At 37.0% G+C, this 27,779-nt stretch overlaps 1 protein-coding gene across 1 annotated transcript in view; it reads left to right on the top strand.

Moving 5' to 3' along the window:
• The window catches only part of CRISPLD2 (cysteine rich secretory protein LCCL domain containing 2), a 76,945-nt gene that overhangs the window by 42,519 nt on the left and 6,647 nt on the right, over positions 1 to 27,779 (top strand). Inside the window, exons 7-14 of the mRNA XM_003758462.3 lie at positions 2,970 to 3,113; positions 4,678 to 4,738; positions 6,305 to 6,371; positions 7,109 to 7,239; positions 9,734 to 9,777; positions 10,932 to 11,004; positions 12,983 to 13,058; positions 23,684 to 23,817. Of these exons, the coding sequence (XP_003758510.1) occupies positions 2,970 to 3,113; positions 4,678 to 4,738; positions 6,305 to 6,371; positions 7,109 to 7,239; positions 9,734 to 9,777; positions 10,932 to 11,004; positions 12,983 to 13,058; positions 23,684 to 23,817 (730 nt within the window). The remainder of the gene's footprint in view (positions 1 to 2,969; positions 3,114 to 4,677; positions 4,739 to 6,304; positions 6,372 to 7,108; positions 7,240 to 9,733; positions 9,778 to 10,931; positions 11,005 to 12,982; positions 13,059 to 23,683; positions 23,818 to 27,779) is intronic.

The following is a 27,779-nucleotide window of genomic DNA, read 5'->3' as shown; positions in this document are numbered from 1 at the left end:
TCTCTCATGTGACTGGGAAAGGAAAGGACATAGATACATAAGCCCTTAGGTGAGACATTCACTTCAGACCTTTGCTTAAATTGCCTTTATGTTTGTATGTAGCTAGCATATATACCTGGTATATGGAGGAGACCAGTAGATAGAGCTCCTAGCCTGTGGTCAGGAAACTCAATCTTCTTCACTTCAAATCTGGCTTAAAGCACCAGATGTGGAGTCTGGGAACCTCAGATCCTTAACTAGCCTGGGCAAATTGCTTAACCCTTTTTGCCTTAGTTTTCTCATCTGTAAAATGAGCTGGAGAAGAAAATGACAAAACACTCCAGTCTCTTTGCCAAAAAAAAAATATATATATATATCCATCCCAAATGGGATCAAGAAGACCTAACATGACTGAAAAATGACTGAACGAAATGTAAACCTTTCTAGGCTTTAAGGTCAACCTATAAGAGATTCACAGAAGTAGAGTCAGAGGGCCATTGGAGATCCCTTAGCCCAGTCCCCTCATCTAGCTGATAAAGAACCTCAGGTACGGAGAAGTGATTGGCCCCAGCTAATATGGATAATAAATAACACTGCCAGGATGAACCTGGATCAGCTGACTCTGCTGCACCATACTCCCTTCCTTCCATCACTTAAACCTAATGTTGCTGTATTTAATTTTTGAGGGCAGCCATGAGGCTTAAGTAAAATGGTATATGTGACAGACTTTTGAAAATTATAAAGCCCTTTGTAATTTTGATGTTGTTTTACTTGGAAGAAGCAGCGAGAGATAGTGATTTGAATAGAAAGTCAGAAAAGGCTAGATTCAAGTCCTCACAATAGGCAAGTCATTTAACTTTTCATATTTTTAAATATGTTAAGTCCTAAGTGATTTGCTTTTACATTGGTGGAGAAAGTGATCTTTAGATGTACTCAGAAATCTTCATACATATGAAAATGCAGGTTAGTCCCCCAAAAAACCCAACCCCAAACTAAAAAAAAACCACTCAGATATTAATTCAATTTAGAAGGTTCCCTTCCTACATTCCTCTTAGCTCCTCATCTCCCCTTTACCAGACCTGCACAGAGGTAGAGGCAGTGTTTTTAAAAAAAAAAAAAAAGAGCCCTGTAATGAACTTGGGAATGGAAATTCCCCAGAGCTACTGTGGTTAACTGTAGGGATCCTTAGTTCCACTCTATTAATATAGAAAGCATGTTATTCAGTCAAGTATCCTTACCGCTTTCTTACATGTGAATTTTCCATCCTCCAACTGGGTTTTAAGTCCTTCAAGGGCAAGGATTGTCTTTGATTTCTTAGCATGGTTCTCTCCACACAGTACATATTCAAAGATTTCTGACTGACTCACTGACCTACATTAGACCCAATAAAGCTGGGATTATGAGGTATAAAAATCTGGAAGCCCAAGGAAGAAAGTCTGGCTTATTCTCGTTACACCATTTTTGTTTTTCAATGGAAAACAAACTTTTTATTAGCTGCATTCAAGGGAATGAAGGAAGCCAGCAGACGTAGCAAGCACTGACCCGGGCAGCTTTTGCAAATAGAATGTCTCTGTAGAGCATCGAATGTAAACTTGAACACAATTTTTTGATTGTCAAGTAGTGTCTTAGTGCTGTTTTTCTCTTGATTTAAAAAAAGCCTTTTCTGATTCTTCAGATTTAGGGAGGGAATGAGGGGAGGAGATGACATGTTGGATTTTGGATTATTTTGTCTCTAGCTAACCCCTGGTGTCTTTATATTTGAGGCAAAAAAAATCAAGACTCAGGAAATATTTAATTAGAAGACACAAGCTAATGTCTGTTAGTGGAGAGGCCCAAGGAGGGTACACTGGGAAAAGATCAAGCCATTACTAGAGGAACTTCTCTCAGTGTGGGAAGAGATCAGTATAACTGTTAGTTTCAACACAACTTCTTGTTCTTAAGCACTTGGAGGGCTTCAGTGATTCCTTTGGATTCCTCCCTTCTCAGCCTTTTTTCACTCCATCCCTTTGCCTGTTGTTTCTAGTCATTGATCATTTCTGGATCAGCTCATTATGTCCCAGGTGGGGCCCAAGTGCTCTCTCCCCTTTGCTGCTGCTGCTCAGCTTTCAATCCTCATTCCTTTCTCTCAGTCTTCCTCTCTCAAACTGTGGGTGTCCTGAGAACGTTGAGACTTCTGGCTCAGAGACAGTGATGGTTCCAAACCTTACTGCTGGATTAAGAGTCAGAGTTTCCAAACTGTTCATGGGGTCAAGAGGGAATCAAGGCACATACATTTCCCATCTCCTGTTACACAAGAATGGGAAATTCTGGAGTCAAGGATGAGTAAAGAAAATCACAGCAATTCAATGACCTTACTTCATTGTCACATTGACTCAATAATTCAGTGATCTTACTGCTGGATTAAGAGTGAGAGATTCTGGATTAACCCCCAACTCTGTTATTTCTTACTTTGATGACCTTGGCAAGTGCCTCAACGTCAGTTTTCTCTTACATAAAAATTGAATGACTTCCAAAGCTCTTCCCGGCTCCAAATCTAACATCTGATGAAATGTCATGTCTGTTGTTCTTAGGTACAAAGCAATACTTTGAATATTATCGGACCATTTTCTCTTTCCTAGTAGAATTTCACCTAGCATGCTCTCGTCTGTATAACCTTTCATATAGAAAGGTTCCCAGCTATTTGAAAATGAATTTTTGTGTGTGAAATAAAACCTCTCAAGAGTAAGATAACCAGGGTGTCCCAAAAGTTTTATTACATTTAGAAGCTTTCAGAGGACTTTTGGTGTGTGTGTGTGTATGTGTGTGTGTGTGTGTGTGTGTGTGTGTGTGTGTATGTCCCTCCAAAATGCATTTGACTTTAACACTAACATGTCAAGTTCTTTTGGAGAACTTTGGGAACACACGCACATATACACATATATCTTTTTCTAAAATGCATTTGATTTTAACACTATTATGTTATGTTCTTTTTTTCCCCCCTCACTAATAAGATGAGTCTTATGTTCAGAAGCCTGAGACTGAAGAGACGAATGAAGTAGAAATGTCTCAGATTCCTGAGGAGAAACCCATATGGATCCAACCAAGGGTAACCAAACCCACCAAGCCCAAGAAAACCACTGCAAACAATTATATGAGTAAGAGAACTCTTGTTTCATGGCTCCCTCCTCTCTCATTCCAATTGGAACCAACTCTTGGGTTGGTTGAGTGGCTCTAGGGTATTGAGAGCTCTCCAACAGGCAAATACTGGGCATTAGGGTGGAGTCTCAAAGCACAACTCTAGACCTTTTTTTTATTTCTTTTTAAAAAGAAATTAATTACTTTATTTATTTTTGTTAAACACTGTAAGAATCCTAGACCTGGAGTGCACTTGGGTGGCCTTCTTTTTATTTAACTCAGATATTTTAAGATATAACTGAAGATATGTTCCTAGGAACTATGCTGAGTGTTATGAAAACTATAAAGTTGAGTAAGACAGTAGTCATTTTTAAAAAAAAAAATTAGTTTCATGTTTAACTGATGTTCTTTTCTTCTTCTTTGTAACCCTGTCTCTTCCCAAATGATGTTCCACCACAAAAAACAATCAGCACATTGTCTGTATAACAATGTATGACTCATTTCTTACCTCTAGTTCACCACCTCTTACTTGATTCACCAATAGTTCACTGACATCACCATGAGTCACTCCAATGACTGCAGAACTATTATGAAAATTTAGGGTCTAGTTAGGGTTACATCCACAAACAGAAGACTCCAGGTCAATTAATCAATCAATAAACTTTTATTAAGTGCCCACTATGACCCTGCCCTCAAGGAGTATATAGTCTAATGGGGAAAACAACATATAAACAAATATATACCAATAAGTTATATGCAGGACACCTAAGAAATAGCAGAGGGAAGTGTTAGAATTAAGAGAGTTTGGGGAAGGCTTTCTGTAAAAGATGGATCCTTAAAAAGGTATAGACTCATGGTTTGGGGAGTTTGGAGGAGGAAGAAATGACTCCTAGCTGGGACATCAGGGAAAGCTTTATTGAGAAAGTGGTGGCAGGAAAGGCAATGGACTAAAAGCCAGGGGGCCTGAATTTGAATTTGAATTCAGCCTCACTTGAGATGGGTTTGATTTTCCATCCTTGGTTTTCAGCATTATTTTGCTCCGGGTTTAATAAGAGAAATTTTTATATGAAAACAGCTTTGCTCCATTATTTGCATTAAAAATTCAGTATGGTGCTCCCTAGAAGAGGCTCTGAGGTATCTGCACATCTTTGTTAAGAACAGCTCTACACAAATCTGACAGTTGATAGATGGGCTGCAGAAATGGATCTTCTAGAGAGATTTCAACCCCCACTTTTTCTTTCCTTTTTTATCCTCTTCAAATTTCTCCTTTTATTTATTTTTTTTTATTTTGATAACCTGGTCTTTCTTCTTCTAACTTTCCCTTTTTTATTTTTTTTCTCTTCTGTCTCTGTGATCAAATTTCCTAAAAGCTTGTCTATTTTGTTAGATTTTTAAAAATACAAAAAACAACTGAAGTTTCTATGCCTTTTTTTTTTGGTTTGTTTTCAATTTTGTTTACCTCTTCTTTGACTTTCAAAGTTTCTGTTTTTACATTATTTGGAAGATTTAGATTTGTTGATTCTTTTAGTTTTTCTCCCTTAATCTTTTTTCTCAGTTCTATTTTTCATTTTTTTAATCTCCTAGCACAAATCATCAAGTGTGAGACCAAAATGAGAGACAAGTGTAAAGGATCCACATGTAATAGGTAACCTTTTGTTTTGACTCTTCTGTAGCCAATACCTTTATTGAAGGGTTTTAAGTTCATTCAGAGAGCAATATGATACCTCTTAGTCTTTATAAAATTACATTTTAATACAACTTAGGTTTAGCAAGAGTTACAAGTTCATCTTATTTCATACTAAGAGTAATGCACGACTACCATAACTAGTGGGTCTCAATTGTCTGCCACAATTTATGGAATACTTGGCACAGATTTATATTCTGTTTCTGTCAATCTGGGCTTTTAACTTAATATCTCTATGTCCACCCATCTGGGTAGAAACTCATTCTGGTTTAAGAGTTTAGTAAAATGATATTAATTAATCAATATTTTTAAAGTACTTAGCATGGTACTTGATACATAGTAAATACTATATAAATGTCATTATTATTATTACTTGGAAATAAAAATTTGGACCCCGAAGAGCCTGCCAAATTCATTCTGAAAAAGAGATAATAGGAGAATTCATCACTAGTTTGGATTAACTGGAGGAAAGATCTTTACATTAGAGAAAAAGTTGAAGTTGTAGGCTATTAAAAAAAATAACACTATGATTTTTAAGTACAGAAAAGGTAAGGATGATATATAATTGTTACATCATTTCACATAATTATAGAACATCAAAGCTGGAAGGATTTTCGCATATGGAATCTAAAATCTGGAACATCAAAGCTAGAAGAACCTTAGAACACAAAACCTAGAACCTAGATCATCAAAGCTGGAAGGACCTTAGAATACTTGAAAACATTCAATCCTATAAATCAGAAAATCTGGGTTAAAATCCTAGTTCTGTCTCTTACTACTTATATGACCTCAGGCAAGTCATTTAATATCTCTGAGCCTCAGTTTCCTCATCTATAAAATGAGAATGGGAGAGTAATACTTAATAAGTTCTTGAAGCTCTCTTCTTTTTAGCTTTATTGTATTTTGATAGTCAGAACTTTAAGGGACCTTAGAGATTATTTAGTTCCTTTGATTTTGGGGGTTTTTTGTTTGTTTTTGTAAATTATATCTTTGTTGTTGTTCAGTTGTTTCAGGCATGTCTAACATTTTGCAAATGACTTTATTTATGATTTCCTTCTTCACCTATTTTACAAACGAGGAAACTGAGATAAATAGAGTTAAGTGACTTGTTCAGCGTCACACAACCCGTAAGGGTCTGTGGTCACATTTGTCAGGAAAATAAATCTTCTTGATTCTAGGCTCAGCCCTCTGTCCATTGCACCACCTAGCTGGCCCAAATGATGACTTTAAAGAACATGAAACTGGTTTATGTAGGTTAACTGTTAATGCGTCCATAATTCATATGTTTCAATTTTATATGTAAAATTGAAGGACACAGTAATTTAGATTTTTAACCTAGCTCATGTCAAATCTATCACAAATTTAGAATTAACCAGGTTACAAGTGAGTAAGGTTCTCCTATTTTTAGAAAGGGTATTTGTAGGAAATGAGCCTGAAAAGGATTAAGTTATTAGCATAACTATTAAATAAAATATTTGATCCTCAGAAATGATGTGTTGTTTTTCTCCTCCCCCCTCTCCAAACCAGATATCAGTGCCCAGCAGGCTGTTTCAACAACAAGGCAAACATTTTTGGAACTCTTCTTTATGAAAGTGTAAGTGTTGCTCATTGTCCCTTTAAATAGTGTGGGTCAAATTTTATAGAAACAGAAAATATGGCCATTTTAACATGGAAAGGTTTTCTTATCTATTCGTAGAATGACGGACCTAGAGTATAGGGAACTGACCTGCAAGAATTCCCTAGTTTCACAACAAGGTCAGGAAACCAGTTTTGAAAACTGGAAATGATCAGGAAGCTGATCAGCCTTAAAATAAACAAACAAGTAAACAAACAAAACCACATGGGGCAAAGTCAATAGAGAATTGGCTATGGAACCTGGAAGGTGTAGGCTCAAGGGTCATTTCTGAGATGTGGTGCCTGGGATCCTGGGGAAGACACACTGCTACTTCTCACTGCTTTAGTTAATTCTATAGGATCAGAAGTTGCAGGAAAGGGGCCAACCTGCATTGGTAGAGGGAGTATTCTTAGCTGGGAATTCCTAGTACAGATAAAGTGACAGATCTGGATTCTATCTCTCCTAAGTTGGAAGGGAAAAACTTTGCTCTTGATCCTTTTTATTTTAAGATTTTTCTGATCTTAGAGTTTTGAGGAATAAAAATCCCAGATAATAACAAAATCACTGCATTGGTTCAGTCTGTAATAATCATCTTAGTAATTTAGCTCAATCAATACCCTCTGTTAAATTTTTTTTTTGGTAAAATGATACTTTACTTGAGAAGAGTTTTCCATTATTATCAGCTTTCTAGATCTTTGTTATCATTTCCCCCCTAGTCATCAAGCATATGCCGTGCTGCCATCCATTTTGGTGTTATAGATGATAAAGGAGGTCTGGTTGACATCACCAGGAAGGGGAGAGTACCTTTTTTTGTGCGGTCTGAAAGGAATGGCATTGCATCTTTAAGGTAAATATTGACTTGGATTTTATGTCAATTCTTTTAGAATTATGGTTTCTTTTCTCCCCCTTTTACCTGAGGTATTTAAATATTTTTTCATTGTTCATATTTATTTTTATAATACCTTGTTTATTCTTTTTTCTCTTTTTTAATAATAGCTTTTTATTTTCAAAAGTTTTCAGCATTCACCCTTGCAAAACCTTGTGTTCCAAATTTTTCTCCCTCCCTTCTCCCCACCTCCCTGCCCTAGACATTGTGCTATTTTTTAATAGCATAATATGCATAAATGCATAAATCAAAAACATTTTTCTTTTATTTACTTATTTTTGCTGAGGCAATTGAGGTTAAGTGACTTGCCCAGGGTCACACAGCTAGGACATGGTACATGCCTGAGACCAGATATGAACCAACTAAATGCCCTCAAAAACATTTTTAAAAAGCCTTGACCAATACACAACTCACTTTGGTCATTTTTATTAGTCAGCAAGCTTTCCGTTTACTCCTTGTCTTCCACTGTATATATGAAGAAAAGCAAAATGAGTCTCTGTCCTCAGCGAGCTTACCTTTAAATGGAGGAGACAAACATGAAAATAACTAGGTGATAAAAGGTATATATAGTACAAATGGAAGGTGATCTCAGAAGAGAAAACACGATGGGTTTGGGAAAAGTCTGCTGATGAGGATGGGAATTGAGCTAAGTCTTGAAGCCAGAGAGGCCAGAAGAGATGAGAAGGGCCAAGATCATTCCAGGAAAAGGCCTGGAGTCAGAAGTTGGAGTGTTGTCTTGTAGTAATAGCAAGAAAGCCAATAAAAGTATGTAGAGGGCTAAAGTATAAGAAATTTGGAAAGGTCGGCTGAATCTAGGGTAGGAATGCAAATGAGAATTGGTGGTTGTAAGTCAGTGACTGGGAGAACAGAAATAGGGAAGTTTAGAAGAGGGGAGGATTTGGGGGAAAGAATACAAGGAAAGTTTTTAATATGTTGAGTTTGAGATGTCTGTGGAACGTCTAGTTCCAGAGGCCCAAAGCAGTTGATGGTTTAAGACTAGAGGTCAGGAGAGAGGATAGGAATGGATGAATAGAGACTCATCTGCATTGGAGCTGGTAAGATCACCCAGCAAGCTAAAATAGAGGGAGAAGAAAGGGGAGCCTAGCATAGAATCTTGGGGAAAATTCATGATTAGTGGATGGAATTCCTGGATGGAAATCCAATAAAAGAATTGGAGAATGACTGTTGGACAGCTAGGGAAAGAATGAGAAAAAATGGTATCACAAAGGAGAGAATATTCAGGAGAAGAGGGTGATTGATAGTGTCAAAGAGTTTATACAGATAATTGATATGTTGCTTGCTTTCTCATTGGATGGGGACGAGGGAGAGAATTTGGAATTCAGAAAAAATTTTAAGGAATTTTGAAATAAAGAATAAACTTTTAAAACTCTAAAGATTACATACAGAGAGGTCAGGAAGGATGAGGATTGAGAAAAGACGGTTAGATTTGGCAATGGAGAGGTAATTGGTCACTTTGGAGAGAACAGTTTCAGTTTAATGAAAGGTTTTACTGCAGAGAGTTTAGAAGACAGCAGGAAGAGAGATGGAGTCATGGAGTGTTTCTCAGATGTCTCAAAGAGTTCAGCCATGAAGGGGGAAAGAGATAAAGGATAACAATGATGGAAGGCTGGTCTTTTGAACTATGAAGAGACTTGGTGTGTTTGAGTCATCAGAGAAGTGGCCAGGGGACAGGAAGAAATTGAGGATAAATGAAGGGGAGAGGATGATAGAGGAGACAATGTGCTAGAGAAAAAGGGATGGAATGGGAACGAGGGTGGAAGAATCCATTGCTTCTTAAAGATACAGAAATAGTGTTTATGATCTCTATGGGAAGGACAATTGAAGCTGGGTGTTAAGTGTGTATTCATATAATTTTAGTGTTGGATAGGAATAAAGAGCTCATCTAATAATTGTAATAACACTTTAAGATTTACAAAGTACTTTACATTCATTACCCTCATTTAATCCCCGATAACCCCAGGAAATAGGTAATGCAGATATTATTATCCTCATTTTACTGGTGATGAGGCTTTAAGCAGTTAAGTGGGCTTAGCTTTGGGGTTAGAAACAAGTTTTGAACCTTGATCTTCCTGCTATTGCTAGCCCAGTGCTCTATCTGCTATACTACAGGACTCCTTCTAATCCAATCTTCTAATTTTCTGTTATTCCTTAATAGGAATCCTAAACTCTACATGGGTCCATTTTTTCACCAGTCTTTTGCATTTGTTCCTAGCACTTGCAAGAGTTGTTCCCATTTTTCAATCTACCTGATTCCTGGAGAGCTGCTCATACTTGGAGTTTGTAGCCCTTCCTTAGTTTGTGCTTAATTTAGAAGGAGAGAATCATAGAATGTCAGAACTGAAAAAGACCATTATAGGGTCATCTTATTTAATTAACTCATTTGTATTTTAGAATGTGATCATGCTGATCATTTTCTGTTGTATTTCTTTTATAGTAAATTCAAAGCTTCAAACTCATTCACGCTTTCTAAAGTAACAGGTAAGCCTTTTGCTGAGATATAATAATTTTTCTATTTATTTATAGTTATATAACCCTTTGTATTTATTTATAAATATTTATATATTTATAATATTTTTATTCATTTATTATTATTTATAATATTTATTTATTTAATTGTGATGTTATTTTTATTTATTTATATTTATTTATTATAGAAAATATATTTTATTTATTTATATTTATTATAATATTTATGTATTTATATAATATATTATAAATAAATATATATTTATTTTTATATAACCTTTAAGAATTTCATAATACTTTACAAATGTCACTTCATTTGTTCTTCAAAACAATCCTATGACGGAGTTGCTATTGTTATCCACATTTTACTGCTGAGTACACTGAGGAAGACTTCAGTTAAATGACTTACCGAGGTTCACACAGCTAATAAATGTCTATGGTTAGATTTAAACTTGGGGTCTTCCTGATTTCAATTCCAGCCATCTACCCACTGCTTAAGCAAAATTAACAAAAGCTAATTTAAATTTCTAGTGGAATATCCCTCAAGTGACTTTACTTTTACTATTCTCCTCCACCGATGGAACCTTCCTTTGTGACAAAGATGTCCAGTTATAATTTTCAAATTAGCCCCTTGCACATAAAAAAATGCTTTAAAATGCTTATTCTATTGAGTGTACTATTAGTCTGGGCGCCAGAATTTAGCCTCAGTTACTTCCAAGCTGTGGAAAGTTAGAGGGATCACATCCCTACAGGGATAGAATTTCCTTATCTAGAAATGGTAAATGTACCTGTTTTGCATATTAACTATTCAAAGAGCATTAAAACAGGAAAAGCTATTAGAGATTTTCTAATCTCTGCCCTGGAGCAGCCAGGGGAACAGTGGATAGAGCACCATGCTTGGAGTCAAGATGATTTCAAATCAGCCTCTGCTAGTTACTAGCTGTGTGATCCTGGGCATGTCATTAGCCTGGTTTACCTCAGTTTCCTCACCTGTAAAATGAGTTGGAGAAGACAATGGCAAACCTCCTGTATCAATAAAACCCCAAATAGGATCACAGCAAATTGGTTAGGAATAAACAACAACAAACTTATGCCCTTCATTATAAAGGAGAGGGAAAATGACTTGCTCCTGACTTTCCCATTTTCCATTGTGTTTGTTCCCACAGTGCAAGACCTGGATTGTTATAGCACGGTTGCTGAGCTATGTCAATTTGAAAAGCCAATGAAACATTGCCCAAGGTAATGGTTCTACCTGGGAAAATGATTCGGTGTCCAAGCTTATGCCTTTGATAGTTGGTATCTGACTGTCTCTATCTCTGTCTCTTTCTGTAATATATACACACTTTCTCTTTCTCTCTCACTTTCTCTGTCTCTCCTTCTTTCTCTCTTTCTGTCTCTGTCTCTCTCTCTCTCTCTACACACACACACACACACACACACACACACACACACACACACACACACACACGTCTTCTCCTGTCTCTGTTTCTCACCTTGCCCTTTCTCTCTTATACACACACAGACACACACATAGGATTTTCATAATCATAAGCTATTATTAGAATTTATACAATGATTTATGATAGTTTTTCAATGAAATCACATAGAGAAAAAATGAATTGTCTATTTTACTGAATGTTTATATATATCTGTTGAGTCTAAATTGTTTATTTGAGAGGTAAAAGATGAGGGGAAAGGTCAGTTTTCATTTTCCCTAAAACATTGTGATACGTGATTCTTAAATCACTTTAAGTTTCATTGATATATTTTTTTAAATTGCCACTAATCTCCTCCACCAATAGAACCCTTCCTTGTGACAAAGAAGTCCAGTTATAACTTTCAGATTAGCATCCGCTTAGAAATTTTGGAAATTAGTTATAATATAGACTTATCTACAGACCTTTTCTTAAGAGTTAGAAGAACTCACTTTGTCCCAACCTCCCATTTTATAAATGAGGACATTGGAGGTTAGAGAAAAGAAAGCGACTTATTCAAGTTTCCACAATGGCCAGTGTCAGTGAGCAGAATTCTTGTTTCCTGCTTCTTAGCTCAGGACCCTTCCCAGCACTGGACCAGGAATCAGAGACGCTTTGATTTAAATTGCACTTCCAGCTGTTAATAGTTATACGGCAATGGAGGAGACACTTAACTTCTCTAACCCAACCTATAAAACAGAGATGATAATGCCTTGTGGCACTTAATTTAGAGAATGGTAGATGATTGCAACCAGAATTATGTATGTAAAATACTCTGTAAACTTTCAAATAACATACAGACATCAGCTTTTTTGAAACCAGATGATGAATTCTTATATGTCATTAATTGACTCCAAGTCCATTAGGTAAATGATCAGTATTTGAAATGCATTGAAGTTTTAAAATGGGCATTTCTTTAGCGCCTCTTTCACAAATGTCCACCCAGAATCCATAGTAAAAGGATTTGAGATGCCAAATCAATGTCAGGTAGACTCCCAATAGTTAGGGTCATCCAAATACATGATGCGTGCCATCTGGGGAAGAATGTCCATCTAAACTGTGTAAGGTGAAGTCTTATCTAATTTCTCAAGCCTAATCCTGTGTTCTGAGATGATCTAGATTACAGGGGTCCTCAAACTATGGCCCATGGGCCAGATGCGGCAGCTGAGGACGATTATCCCCCTCACCCAGGGCTATGAAGTGTCTTTATTTAAAGGCCCACAAAACAAAGTTTTTGTTTTTAGTCTGGCCCTCCAACAGTCTGAGGGACAGTGAATTGGCCCCTATTTAAAAAGTTTGAAGACCCCTGGTCTAGAAGAAAGAATGTCCCTCACCATCACTGGCAACTACATAGGAATGGGAGGAAGGGAGGGAAAATATATTTCTCCTCTTAGAAGTTGGCTCTATTCCCTTCTATAAAAGAGAACAAGATGCGAAAATTATAGCAATAATTTTATTACATGTATTTATTATAATGTAGAGAAATGTGCTGGGCTCTGGGAAGATCTGAGTTTATATGAGGGTTAGTTCTTTCCCTCACAGATCTCATAATTTAATTGGAGGAAAAAGTCCTAGTGCTGCCAAGCTCATTAGAGAGTCACCAAAAAAAGGATTTTTTTAAGCCCCAGGGAGATAGAGAATGTGAAAAAGAAATGCAGGTGGACCAAGGAGCCCTCATAATCTATTTTGGTTTTATCTGGTTGTTTAATGTGAAGAGTAAAGGTTTCATATTGTTGTTTCAGAATTCGTTGTCCAGCCCACTGTAAGAATGAACCATCATATTGGGCTCCGGTGTATGGGACCAACATTTATGCAGATGTGAGTATGTTGGCAGTTTCAGTAAAAGACATGATCTCAAAGTACTCGAAGTCTTCATATACTAGGTTTCAACGTCTGAGAATCAGGAAACCTGGGTCTGAATTTTAGCTATGTTGGGAGATAATTGCATAATCTAAGCCCTTCTATTTCCTTGGTTTGGACCTCAATTTCTCTACTTTTAGAGTTGAAAGGCTACATGGTATAGGGGGTACAGTACTGGATTTGGAGTGTGAAAGACTGGAGTACAAATGTCATCGCAGACACTTACTAATTGTGACCTTGAGCAAGACATTAATACCTGTGGGTCTCAGTTTCTTCATTTGTAAAAGTCAGAGGATTGGACTGAATGACCTCTGTGATACTTTTCTGCTTGAAATCTAGGATTTTATGATTATTTTCAACTCTACCTTGATTAATTATAGGCTTATAGAAGTCTGCATCAGTTTAGACAGTAATTAGGCTGAATTTTTCTAAGTCAATTCTGCTTTTCCATTGCCTTATATCTTAAAATTTCACTTTTTTTCTTAATTCCTGAAGACATTTTCACTGCCTGCATTTTCTAGTGTGCCAGATTTGTTTTCCTTTATCATGATCCCCTGGTAAAGCAGCTAAATTTATAAGGAAACCCAGGAGAGCTCATTGTTCACCTGAGATTCCTGGGGTGAGACTTCTAGTAACAAGAAGAATTTTTACAGTTAGGCTTTTAAAATATATTTCAAAATCGTTATGAAGAACAAATAATTTTTTTTTTGTAAATCTTAAAACATTATAAATGCTAGATATTCTAGAATCATGACTCATCACCACATTGAGAGCACTAAGTCCTTCCAGAATTGTTTGTTTTTACAATGTCATTGCTACAATAGAAATAGTTCTCTTGGCTCTGCTCACTTCACTTTGCATCAGTTCATGTAAGTCTTTGTCATTTCTGACAGAACAATAGTATTCTATTGCATTTTATAAACTGTAATTTGTTCAGCCTTTCCCCAGTGGAGAATACTTTGTAAACCTTTAAGTGCTATGGATATAAAAGTATCTGTTCTTCCCAGTTCAGTGGTTGTCGGCTACAGCAAGAATTGGGAATGATATGCAGGTTCCCTGTCTCTAAAGCCAGATGTGCCCTGAAGTCCCAGCACTCACAACAAGCCATTTCAATATGTGCTTTGGCAGGGCTGTTCATCCCTAAACCTATGACAAAAATGTAATTGTAGGTTAAATATTTAAAAAATCCTCATAGGCACCAGGGCTTGTTTAGGAAAGCGGAGTAGGGAAGGTAACTTAATAGAACTGTAGAATCTTTTCCCACAGAAATTTCTAAGAATGGAATAAAGGTTCATTTGTCTAGTATAATTTAACAGTGAAACATAATGGATAGAGTCCTGGGTTTGGAATAAGATGAGTTCAAATCCTACCACTGACAACTGTTAGCTATGTGACCTAGGGCAAGTCACAGATAGCTGGTTAAGACTTGAGGGGATTGATTCCAATATCTGAGGTTCCTCCACTTTCAGATCTGTGACCCCATCATCACTCTATGATCAGAGGAAGTTAGATGGTTAAACATGGAAATTGCTGGGCTTGGAATCCACTTTGAACTTAGGATAGATACTACTAAATTAGAGTTGGGCTATCTCCCAATGTGGGAATTCACCATGCTGATGAAATGACAGATCCTTCTTTTATTTAAATGCTGTAGAATATGTGGGCAGCTCGATGATGCCCAGGAAGACCTGCATTTAAATCTAGCTGTGATTTAATCCTATTTGCCTCAGTTTCCTCAGTTGTAAAGTGAACTAGAGAAGGAAACATTCCAGTATCTTTGCCAAGAAAAGCTCAAATGCAATGACAGAGTCAGTCAGCCATGACTAAAATAAGTAAAGAACAATGGGGTTAATTATTCCCAAAGGAATCTATAGTGAATTATGGTTTATAAAGTGCTCTAAACGCATCATTCTGACTTCTTTTCCTACAACATCATTGTCAGACGGATAGTGAAGGTTCTGTTAGGTGAGGAAGCTGATATCCAGTAAGAAGCTGTGACTCAGAGTCATATATGAGATAAGGGCAAAGCTACAGTTCAAGCTCACGTCATAGGATTGTTTGTCTAAAGCTGGGAAGAACTAAAGAGTCATCAATATGCATTCCACCTTTTTCTTTTAGGAAATTAAGGTTCAAAAAGGAAAAGTGACTCATAGAACATCAGATAGATTATAGATTATAATCTACAAAGTAGATGATAAATTCTCTGACTTCAGAGGGGTCAGCTTGGTAGCATAGTGGATACAGCATCAAGTGTGGAGTCAGAAAGACTCAAGTTCAAATCTGACCTCAGACACTTTCTAGCTGTGTGACCCTGGACATGCCATTTAATCCTGTTGGCCTTAGTTTCCTTATCTGTCAAATGGAACTCAAAAGGAACTCACAAAAGACTCTAGTATCTTTGTCAAGAAAAGCCCAATGGGGTCACAAAGAATTGGACATGACTGAAAAACAACTCGGCCTGCACTCACTGCTTGTTTTCCAGATCTCTCGACAATAAATCCAGCTTTCCCCATGATAGGAGCTACCTTAGAAGACCTGATATCTTTTCAGTTCTGGCTGTGAAACCCCTGTGGACAGGCCTATGTATTTAGGGAGGCTGAGTCTTTTGAGGTTAGAAAATTTTAATGTACATTCTGTTTTTATTTCTTTGTTTTTTAAAGATGAGAGGTAGAAGACTGAAAAATTTGGCTTCTGGCCTCCAGAGAGGTTCTAACTCAAGAAGAAGATGAATGAAAATCATTTTGACCTTAGTAGAACAGGAAAGGGAGGGAAGAGATTGAAAAGCTCTTTGAATTCGTGATTAAACCCCAGGTCCCTGGAGCAGTGACAGAGCAAACAGACTTTCAGTGGATTGAGGAATGAGTCCAACGTTTTTTCTTGCAGGCGGGACATGGAAAGAGCCAGGCAGGTGGTTTAATCTCTGGTAGTTTTGTGGATCTGGGCTGAACCTCCCCTCAGTGGCTCCAATAAGAGAGCAGAGCCAAAGCTGCCCTAGTTAGGTGAAGGGTGCCATGAAACGGGGGCATGCAACCCCTCCCCCTCTGATTTATACTGTCTGTGTTTATTAGGGGAGGCATGCTCCTGTCTATGGTTTCGGACGTGTCAAGGGAGTAGAACTTGACTTATAATCTTGTCTGGCACTAGAGCAGAAGGGATCTTAATTCCAGAGATGAAAAGGTCCACAGGCATCTAGAATCCAGAGATTCTTAAATTTTCTTGTGTTTTCAGCAGTCTGGTAAAGTCTATGGAACTCTTCCAAGAATAATGTTTTTAAATATATAAAATAAAATACAAAGGAAGTCAATTATTTGAAATAGTTCTCAAAATATTTTTTCAAAAAAGAAGTTCCCCAACTTAAGAAACCCTGATTCTAAACCAAATTTTACGGATGAGGAAACTGAGTAAAGGGATTTGCCCAAGGTCTCCTTGGTAGTAAGTAGGATTTGAAATCTGGTTCTGACTCCAAAGTGAATGTTCCTTCTACTGCATCTAGTGAAGGGGGAAGGCTTCCACAGGGTGTATCATCCCACTTTGGGAGAGCAGGACCTCTTGATATGGAGTTTTCTATTTGAATTCTCCCTTAAAGAAAGAGCTGCTTGTATCATGCAAGGTCCCATTTGCAGCGCAGTTCTCTTGCCTCCGCTTTGCTTCACACCCCAGGATTTCTAGCTGGGGCTGCTTTTCCTGGGAGATTTAAGTCACTCTCAATGAAATCTGAAGAATAACTTTAGGGCATGAAGCATTCCAAAACCGTGCCAAAGAAATACATGCATATGTAGAACAAGGATCCTGAGAGCTAGTGAAGAGAGACACTCAAGCCCTGGCAAATTTCTGGGACCATGTGGTCATGAGCATAGTAATGAGACAGCAAAGCCCTGTGGCTGCTGCTTTGGATTCCTGGATTTCTCAGGGGCTTCTGGGTAAGTCTGAAGAGAAGCATGATGAAAGTATAGGCAGGCTGCACCATTAACATTAAAGTGATTAGATTGAAGAAATGAGGTCAATTTTTAAGCAGCTAAGTGATACTGTGGTTAGAGCTAGAATTGGAATTAGAAAGACCTGAGTTTACATCTGACTACAGACTAGCTGTGTGAGCTAGTCATTTAACTGATGTCTGCCTTTGTTTCTTTATCTGTGAAATGGGGATAATAATAATAATAACAGCACCTACCTAATCCTCTGGGTTGTTATGAGGAGAAGATGAAATAGTATTTGTAAAGTGTTATAAGTGCTACTATCATTATTATTGCTGTTATTATTAGGCTGAGGGAACTGAGATATAACTTAATAATTGAAAATAGACATACTTTTTTTTTATCAGGTGAACTATCCAAAATGTCTCAGTCCATCAGAAAGACTTTCTGATTATATCCATGGTTTGGGAGCAGCCAGATTGAGAGATCTGCCCCTGTTCTGCCTTTCACTAACTGCATGTATGACTTTGGCTAAGTCATTGCCATATTTCTTCTCTGTGAGATAAGAGGATTAGACTATGACCTCCCAAGAACTATCTAGTTCTAAAATACTGGAATTATTTACACAATCTCATGGCTGTGGACAATTAGAACCATTTCCCTTTTCATAGCCTTGTTGCCTTTCTATAAATTGTTCTCAGTGTAAATGCTGCTTTAATTCTGCTGGAATAGTTTGAATCTGAAATATGAATTTCTTTCTATTTATTCTGTGTGTGTGTGTATTTCTTTCTGTCTCTGTCTGTTTCTCTCTCTTTTCTCTATCTCTGTCTCTATTGGTCTGAATGGACTTACAGGATTGGGTTTTTGTAGAGGAGGTGTACTTATGTTTACATGTGTGTGCAAACATGTGTATATGAGAGCAAGAAGATTATATTACTTCAAATCTGAGAGTCATCATATTTGAGAGCTTGGGAAAAGCTAGGCAAGATGTAGTTTGGAAAGCAGACGACTAAAACAATCAGTTGTTCAATAATAAAAGATAGCCTTGATAAAGCATTTTAAGGTTTGCAAAGCACTTCACATCTTATTTTATCCTCTAAATAACTCTGGGTGGGTGGTGCTATTTTTATACCCATATTATGCCCAGAGGAGGAAATTGAGGAAGACATGGGTTAGGGGATTTTTCCAAATCACCCAATTGGTATGTGTCTGGATTAGGATTCAAACTCAAGCCTTCCTGAGTCTTGTTCCAGCACCTCATCTACTGCCTGTGACAGAAATGTAATTTTAGGTTAAATATTTAAAAAACAAAATTCCTGAACACCAAGGGTTGCGCCATCTAGCTGCCACTCAAGAGACGTTTCAATATAATTTGGACAATCTGTATCTTTTTGCATCTTAATCAAAAGTGGGCTTTTACTAGACAAAGGAAAGTTCTTGTATCCATTTAAAACAGCAGGAGAAGAAATTAGGTTACCTATTGAGAAATAGGATCAGTCAGCGTGTGACTTACAGATTTAAGAGAAATAAGAAAAACTGGTTGTGTAGCAAGTGATGTTAGGCCATCGCCACACTTTGCCAATTTTAAAGGAAAGGATGGATAGCATTTTATCTACCTGGATTCCAGGTGATGGGCTAGAGGTCCAAATCTCTTCCCATCCTAAGATTCTGCAGCACAAAAAAGTACTTTAGTGAATGACCACATATTTAGACATCGGAGTTGAGTCAGATGCAGAGCACAATCTGTACCTTTTACAAAAACCGTGCAAGAGGAAGGGTGTGGAAGGAAGGAAAGGAGAAAGAGGAAGGGAGCACTTTACCCAACCCCAGTGTATCAGTGTACATTTTGAATGGTGCCATCCCCTTAGAGGGGAAGATGTGTCGATGGGTGTAAGGTTGAATCATCTCATGACGGGTCTGGCTGTGAAGAGGGAAAACTAACAATTCATCAGTGTTCAGGAACCTCAAGGGATGGGAGGGCAAGAGAACACCGCTCTGGGCGTGAAATGAAAAGCAGTTCATCTTTTGGCAAACCTCAGTCATTCATTCCCAATTGGAGAAATTTCCAGGAGATGAGAGTTTATAATAAGCTTGATTTTTATCACTGGTATAACGACGCCCCATTGATGATTCCTAAGGGAGTAAGTCTAGGAATGTGAACTAAGCAACTGGATTTATGGAGACACAAAAATGTTGTAAATAAAACCAGATCTCTTTATACTCCCTAATAATATAATCTTTATAATTATAATTTATAATAATGGGGAAAGGTCCCTAGAAATCATCTAGTTGTTCAGTTCTGACTGACTCTTCATGACACCATTTGGGATTTTCTTGGCAAAGACACTGGAATAGTTTGCCATTTCTGTTTCCAGCTCATTTTACAGGTGAGATAACTGAGTTGCCTCAGTTGCTTGCTCAGAGGCAAGCAGGGTTAAGTGACTTGCCCAGGGTCATACAGCTAGTAAGTGTCTACAACTGGATTTGAACTCATAAAGATGAATCCTCCTGACTCCAGGCTCAGGGCTCTATCCTCTGTGTCACCTAGCCTTAGATACTCCTTTTACATATGAGAAAAATGATGTCAGAAGGGAAGGTTACTCAGCTGGCTAGTGACAAAAACCAGGGCAAGAATCTAGGTCTCCTGATCCCCAATCTAGTCTTTTTTTCTGAGCCCACACAGATTTTAGTTATCTGAATTGCCTACTCTGGATCACACATATATGAAAACAGCTTTTAGATTATCATTTAATCTATTCATAGTCATAAGGAGACATGATAATTGTCTGTAAGTATTGGACCTAGGTCAGAACTAATTCTCTCCTTGGTTCCTGGGAATGTAAATAGAAATAATGGGACGTAAAGAAGGGAAGCTTCAGAAAAGCAGATTTAGACTCGATTTCAGAAAGCTTTTCATTCTGGTCAGAACTAGGCCCAAGGGGCACAGTCTGCTCCAATGGGGGCTGATCAGAGATGTGATAGAAGAGATTCCTGTTCAGTTATAGATCAAAATAGCTGACCTCTGAGATAAATTCCAACTCTCAGATTTTGTGAGTCTATCTCTGAATAAGACCTGAATCCATTGTTCTGATTGTTAACAAAGATATCAGTTAGCACTTTAAATAAATAAATAGATGCAATTAATCAGTTGACATGTATTAAGCACCCACTATGTGCCAGCCACTGTGCTAAGCTCTGGGACTACAAAAAAAAAAAGGCAAAAGACAGGCCCTGATTTCAAGGAACTCACAATCCAATGAGGTAGATAAGATCATAGGATCAGAGAATTTAGTTTGGAAAAGGCACTTGTCTTTAAGTTTTAATGGTTAATATTTATATAGTACTTTAAGGTTTGAAAAGTATGCTACAAATGCCTCATAGCAGTCCTATGAGGTAAGTACTATTATTATCCCTACTTTACATATAAGGAAACTGAGGCTGAGCCAGGAAGTATCTGGGGTAGGTTTCGGACACAGGTCTTCCTGCTTAAAGACCCAGAACTCTATCTATTACACCCATGTTTCTGGTCTTACTCAAGAGATGAAGGGATCTGTCTCCTCGCTGGTGAAATCCCACTACCTCGCCATAGGAATCTTCCATCTTGAAGAAAAAAAGTGTGGGCAGGAAGCCAGTTCTTTGTGATGAAGCACTTTATTGTGCACTCAGTACAATAACAGTCTGTTCCCAAAGTGGAGTTTTTGTTTGGAGGGATGAGAGAGTGATTATCCATCCGGCTGCATTGACAGCAGGAATGGAAAGAAAAAAAGGAGGGAGGCTTTAGGGTATATTGCAGCATTGGAATAGGGAACAGGGTCTGGAAAAAAAATAGCTCTAAATGGATATTTTGAAAAATTCCTCGAAGACAGCTTAATTTCACAATTAACTTCTTAGATTTATCGATTTCTCATTGCCTTCAAAGGCCTGTGTGAAGCAAGCCTTTCAGACAAAACGTTCTCTTGCAGTGTTGATCCTAAGAAGCAAAATCAAATTGGCAGTTAGGGCCGTTAAGAGTTGCCAAACCAAGAGTGAGGCAAATGAAGTAGTAAATACATATGAGGCTGGGGAAGCCAACCGGGATCAAAGAAAGAATGAGGAGGCTTTGTAAACAACTCTTAAAACTTTCAAAGATTGATACATTTAACTCTAAATTATCACTCTTCCCTGAGCAAATCACTTCACCTCGTTGCCTCAATTTCTTCACCTGTAAAATGGGGATAATTGTAGCACCTACTTTGTAGAGTTGTAAGGATCAAATGAGATAATATTTGTAAAATACTTAAAATATAATGCCCGGCATATAGTAGGCACTTTATAAATGCTTCTTGACTGACGGTCTGATTAAGGATTCCTGTTTTGAGACCAGCCATCTATTAAATAAGCAAACTATCAGATTGAGAATAGAATTGTCAAGACAGGATTATTTGTATCAGTTCTCTTTCTGTTCATGACACAGTGTTATTATACGACAGAGGAATGGGACACACCAAGGGAGTGTTGGGATACTCCCTCATGTGACTGTTACTTCCCGATACTTTATTGCAATACCTAGACAAAGTGTGCCAGGACATAAATAGCTTCTGAACATCATCCATGAGTATGTATAGTTGGGTCAGTCTATTGGATTACGTGGTTCATTCAAAGTTATCACCCAGCTGGCAAATATTAGTGCCCAAATGCAGGTCCCCTGACTCCAATATTCTTTCCTCAAAGTATTCCCTCCTTCTCATGGTACTTTATAATAAGTAGACAAACTGAGTTTGAGAAATTGTATGTTTATTGTCACTTAGAAATGCAGAAACACTCACTAAAATTATGTTTTCCTGTGAGTTTCCTGATAAATGAAACTGTACTATTATTATAGTATCATAGTATAGTATTAGCCCTTAAATGGAATGAAGAACATATCAGATTCATGCCAGAGGTCATCGTAGTCCATGAGCTTCTATAAAATGAAGAGGAAGAGTGGGGGAAGATTAACAAACTCATAACTCTTATTTAGATTTTTAGACCTTATTTAGATTTTTTGCTGAAACAGATGAATTATGGCATTATTGAAAAGCTTAATCCAAGAATTTTTAGGATGCAAGTCTATTGTCTCAAGGTCCTTAGATGCCTTATAGTTTGAGAAAAGATATATAATGATCTCTTGGGAGGAGGACAACAGGGCATTTAACCCAAATGGGACAATAGCAATATGATTTCCAAATGCACCTCTAAAAATGTTTGATTATACTCTATGTATGCATAGTAGTTTATAAGTTTAAGCATGTGCTTCTATACTAAAAATTTTGTCATTGTGAAATATACAGTTTTAAAAATGAGATAAGGATGAAATTATTAAGTCTTTCTTCTCATTCAGAAGTTATTAATAGTCATCTTTCAAATGAGAGCATTGGGATTGAATTTACCTCCTTATTTAAAAATCTGGATTTATGAATTGCTTGCCTTCTCAATGAGGGGAAGGGCGGGAGGGGAAAAAAATTCTTTAAATGAATTTTAAAAAATTGTTTCATATATAATTGAAAAAATAAAATAGCAATTTTAAAAAAATCTTAATTTAACCCTATAAAGGGTTAAGAGCAATTTGAAGGTCAGGTTCCAAGTTCCAAAGACCAAGTTTGGTCCATTTTGATGCTTAGTTTTCATGTTTCTGAGCTGAAAAGATACCTCACACTGATATTTAGATTCAAATGGAGACGTGCATCATTGATTGTGTTTAGTTACTAAATCACTATTTGGGGCTCATTACCCATCTATAGATTAAGGAAAGGCTTTTGGTGACATTCTGCATAATTTCTAAGTAATTTTTGAGTTTTCTTCTTTACTTCCTCAATTCTCACTTTCATGACCCTGTTTTAGAAAACAATAGAAAAGAATCTGAGATTGTTTTTCTTGGAAGGAGCCTTGCATATGATGTATGCTGAATAGAAATTTGTTTGAATTTTATTTAAATAAATTTACTCAGTAACCACAATAAAAAGAATATCTTACATTTTATGTCTACTGATATTCTCTCATTTGATCTTCATCCCAAACTATGAGGTGGGCAATTCAAGAAGGCATTGTTCCTATTTAATCAGGAAGGAAACTGAGATTCTGAGAAGGCAATCTGCAGAATATTTTATCCGAAAAAGACCAATTTTGTTCAAACCTTTCTTTTTATGAATTAAGAAACTGAGATGTCGAGAAAGGGAACAAGATGGTATAGTGAAAAGAACATTGGGTTAAGTCATTCAAATTGTGACTTTGTTTACATCTATGGTCTTTGGGTAAACTACTTCCTAACTTGGATACTCAGGTTCCTCATCTATTAAATGAAGGGGGTCCAGTCAACTCTAAATTTATGATTCTAAGTAAGGTTTTTTTCTAAGAGCACACAGGTAATAGATGTGATTTGAATCTAAGTTTTCCAGTTCTAGTCTAGAGCTTTCTCTATTCTCCATTGCTGTTACTAGAATTCAGTTTTCCTAATGTATTCTCCAGAGCTTGTTCTACTCCAGTATGCTGATGGGGGTGAGATATCTGCTGCAGAAGTAATGCCCATCCAGCAGCCATTGAGTAAACAAGAATTTATTGGGCTTGCACTAAGGCAGGTTGAATTTGAAAACCGTGTTTACCTTTTTGTGGAGAAATGTCACAATGCTGAAATAATCCTATGTATTCTTCTAGACTTCAAGTATCTGCAGGACTGCGGTGCACGCTGGAGTCATCAAAGATGAGACTGGGGGTTACGTGGATGTGATGCCTGTAGATAAAAAGAAGATTTATGTTGCTTCGCTCAGAAATGGGGTTCAGTCTGAAAGGTAGGAACTTGTTCTTCTTTCTCTTAGAACATTAGGGGGCACTATCTGTCAGAAGCAGCCTGGAAATGGGGCCCAGGTATAAGAGACTGAGCAGATTTTTACTTTAGAGTGGATTTTTTTCTCCTGGCCTTTCATTTCTTAACTTAGTCCTTGAGAGCTTCTTAGGTTATCAGCTTGCTAAGTGACTTGCCTGTTGTCACATGAATCATTTGTATCAGATACAAAAGGCTAAAAAAGAAATGCTCAGCAGGCTGATTTCAGAGAGGCCTGGAGAGACTCACATGAATTGATTCTAAGTGAATTAAGTAGAACCAAAAGAACATTGTACCCACAACAAGATTATGTGATGATCAATTGTGATGGAGTTAGCTCTTTTCAGCAGTGAGGTGATTCAGACCAATTCCAATAGACTTGTGATGGAGAGAGCCATCTGCATGCACCCACAGATGGGACTATGGGGACTGAATGTGGATCACAACAGCATTTTCACCTTTTTTGTTGTTGTTTGCCTACTTTTTTTCTTTCTCATTTTTTCCCTTTTCTTATCTGATTTTTCTTGTGCAGCATGATAAATGTGGAAATATGTATAGAATAATTGTACATGTTTAACCATAATGGATTACTTGCTTTCTAGGGGGAGGATGGGGGAAGGGAGGGAAAAATTTGGAACATGAGATTTTGCAAGAGTGAATATTGAAATATCTTTGCATATATTTTGGAAATATAGGCTAGCCTTCTGTTTATTAAGCCATTTGGGGGGGGGGTAGGGAAAAAAGTAGCTTTATTTAAAGGAAGAGATTACAGACAAAAGCTACAGTAGAGACCAGGAATGGCAAATATGTAATAAGAGTTGAGAGAGCATATGAACATATATGTATGTGTATATACATATATGTATGTGTGTATATATATATACATGTGTGTGAGTGTATATAAATTGTGAGTTCCTTAATGTAGCTCACAATTATCCAGTAGAAAGGAACTACCCCATGAGGTTGTGGTGCTAGCAAGCTAAATCCTGAAAGGGATTTAGCACCTTAAAAGAATTTTGCTATGCCATTTTGCCATCATCATCATCATTATCACCACAGTCATTATATATTAATAACATGTAAGCAATATCAATATATTGATTACCTGTTGATGATTAACAAAAATTACTCACAATTAATATAATCAATTCTTATCAGATAATTATTAACAACTAAAATCAATTACTCAGTAATATCAATGTAGTATTCCTTCAATACCAATAATTCAACATTGACATAGCATTCATATTAAGTATTAAAATCAATCAAAACAATAGCTAGCATTTTTATAGAAATTTAACGTTTGCAAACATATTACATAAGTTTCTCATTGTTCTTTGTGGTAGGCATATGGGGCAGGTATTAGTATTATCTCCATTTTACAGATAGGGAGATGGAGGCTAAAAGAAGATAAATGTCATTCCTAGGATCACACAGCTACTTAGTGTCAGACAAGACTGGAACTTTTGTCTTCCTGATTGATTCCAAGTCTGATGCTTTCCCCATTGTGCCAGGTCACTGGCCAAATGTATGTGTTATATAATTGAAAGCTATTATTATTATCATCACCAACTAGTGTCTCTCTCTCTTTGTCATTATAACCTTCATTTGGAAATGCTTAAAATGAAGGAAAATTCCATTGACTTAATGGAGGGAAATGAGGCAGCTGATTAGGTGGAATTTCCTGTCTAGTGGAAAAAGAAATCCCAAGATACCAATTTTTGGAGGGCCGTTTTTTTTCCCCTTTAAGAGAAAACAATGTTTTGAAGAGTGGTTTTATGAGCTACAGTTTGTTCTCTGCTTGCTTCTACTGGTGTGAATATTATCTATGTCAGCCAATTGGATAGAGAATAGCAATTTGTTAGGAGAATGTTTCTAGCTGAGTATCTCAGGAGGGAGAAGAAATTACCTCACCAGCTTGGTACAAAGAAGCTTGGTGGGAGATGAAGGGGGGATAAGGTTCCCTGATCTCAACCTCAAGAGGCTTATAGTTTACTGGAGGGAGGATTATTATTATTGTTGTTGTTATTATTATTAGATTTACATTTAGAAATCACTTTATCCCATTTGATCATTACAAAAAATCTAGTAAATGTTTAACCTATATTGAATTACTTGCTATCTAGGGGAGAGGGGTGAGGGAAATGGGGGGGGGGGAATTTGGAACACAAGGTTTTGTAAGGGTGAATGTTGAAAACTATCTTTGCATGTATTTAAAAATAAAAAGCTATTATTAAAAGAAAACAAAGAATCTAGTGAAGTAGTAGCTATGTCAGCCCTATTTTGCAGATGAGAAAACTGAGACTGAAAGAGATTAAGACTTGTCTAGAATCATCCACTTAGGAAGAATCTGAGTCTGAGTGGGAATTTTAGTTTTCCCAACTCCAAATCTCTCATCTTTCCCACTGTGCCACCTAATTGAGATGAATTCCCTGTTGGGAATTTATTGGAGGTCACACAGGACACAGGAAGGGATGGCTAAATAATTATCTGCATTGTTGGAAGGCATATTGGCTAATTAGATCACAGATTCATTTGAATCCTGATGGGGCTTTGCAACCCCTCTTCCACTGGGTCTCAGATGTGACGCAATGGGTCTCTTCCATCAAACCAGAAAAAAACATTAGATTTGTATTTGGATGACCTAGATTGGCCCACTAGCCCTACCACCTGCTTAATGTGTGACTTTGGGCAAGAAACTTCCAGCATCTTGGCCATAGTTTCCTTTTCTGTTCAATGGGGAAAGTATTACTCTGCTAGCTCAAGTCTCAAGGTTGTTATGAGGAAAGCCCTTAGTGAAGCATGTTGTTGCAATTTTCCTAAAGCTCACCAGCTCTAGCCAGCTGCCAAGAGAAACGATTCCCTTCACTCAGGGGCTTTGCTTTAGCCATTCTTTCCCCAATTCTTGCTTTTCATAATATTATATTAATTCATAATATTATAATAGGACCTGGAGGAAAAAATGTTGTGGTGGTGGTCAAAAACTCTGGGCTTTGGTCCCTGGTGGGCCATAAGACAGCTGTGGGATCTTGGATAAATCCTTCTAGCTTTCCAAGCCTCAGTTGCCCTGTCTGTAAAATGAGAATGATGAATTAGCTGATAAGAAGAACGTACATTTATGTAATGCTCTGGGGACTTTTTCTTAATGTGAAATATGCCGTACCTTGATTTATCCCCATATATTCAGATAAGGTAATAATGTACTTGGAAAAGCTATAAAACCAATTAAATCTGGAATGGCAACTTTGTCTTTCTGACTTTCTCATTCATCAAAAAGTTATCTTTAGAAAACAAAATTCTTGTAATAAGTGTTTCTAATAAAAAGACAATTAAGATTAAAATAAGCCAAGGTGAATTTTACTGCTCATTATCAATTTCCCTGCTTTTTATACATATTGTCACTTACAGACATAATGATAATGAGATTAGTAAATAAATATTATTATCAGTGGCTTCCATAAGGCTTATCCACATTATGTTATTCCAGAAATGGAAATGACTTTCATAAAAGGAGGTTCTAAGGTCTGTCTGAGAGACAGTATGTCTTTAAGTTATATGTTTGAAAAGTGGAAAAGGGAACTGCAACTCAAAGAAATGAATTAATAAAATCAATTTTTAAAATAATAAAATTAATTTTAAAAACTGTATCCAAAGTCACATATAGAGTATGTAACAGAAACTTAGATTGAATCTTGGCCCTCTGAGCACAAATCCAATGCATTTGCCACTATGCAAAAAATATTTCTTCCTGCTACTTTTGGAATGTCCATACCCCCTAGTAGAAGGAGAAGACCCGGTTTGTTTTAAGCAATGTTCAATATTTGCAAGAAATTGTTCCTTGAAACATAGTTTCTAGAATGAAGTTGCTTTGAAAACAGAGCCAAAGTTAGGGCTATTAGCTGAAATGTATTCTCAGCATTTTTTAAAGAT

Source organism: Sarcophilus harrisii, chromosome 2, assembly GCF_902635505.1.
Source record: "Sarcophilus harrisii chromosome 2, mSarHar1.11, whole genome shotgun sequence".
Lineage (NCBI taxonomy): Eukaryota > Metazoa > Chordata > Mammalia > Dasyuromorphia > Dasyuridae > Sarcophilus > Sarcophilus harrisii.
Note: the sequence above shows the minus strand (reverse complement) of the source record. Positions and strands in the feature narration are given on the sequence as shown.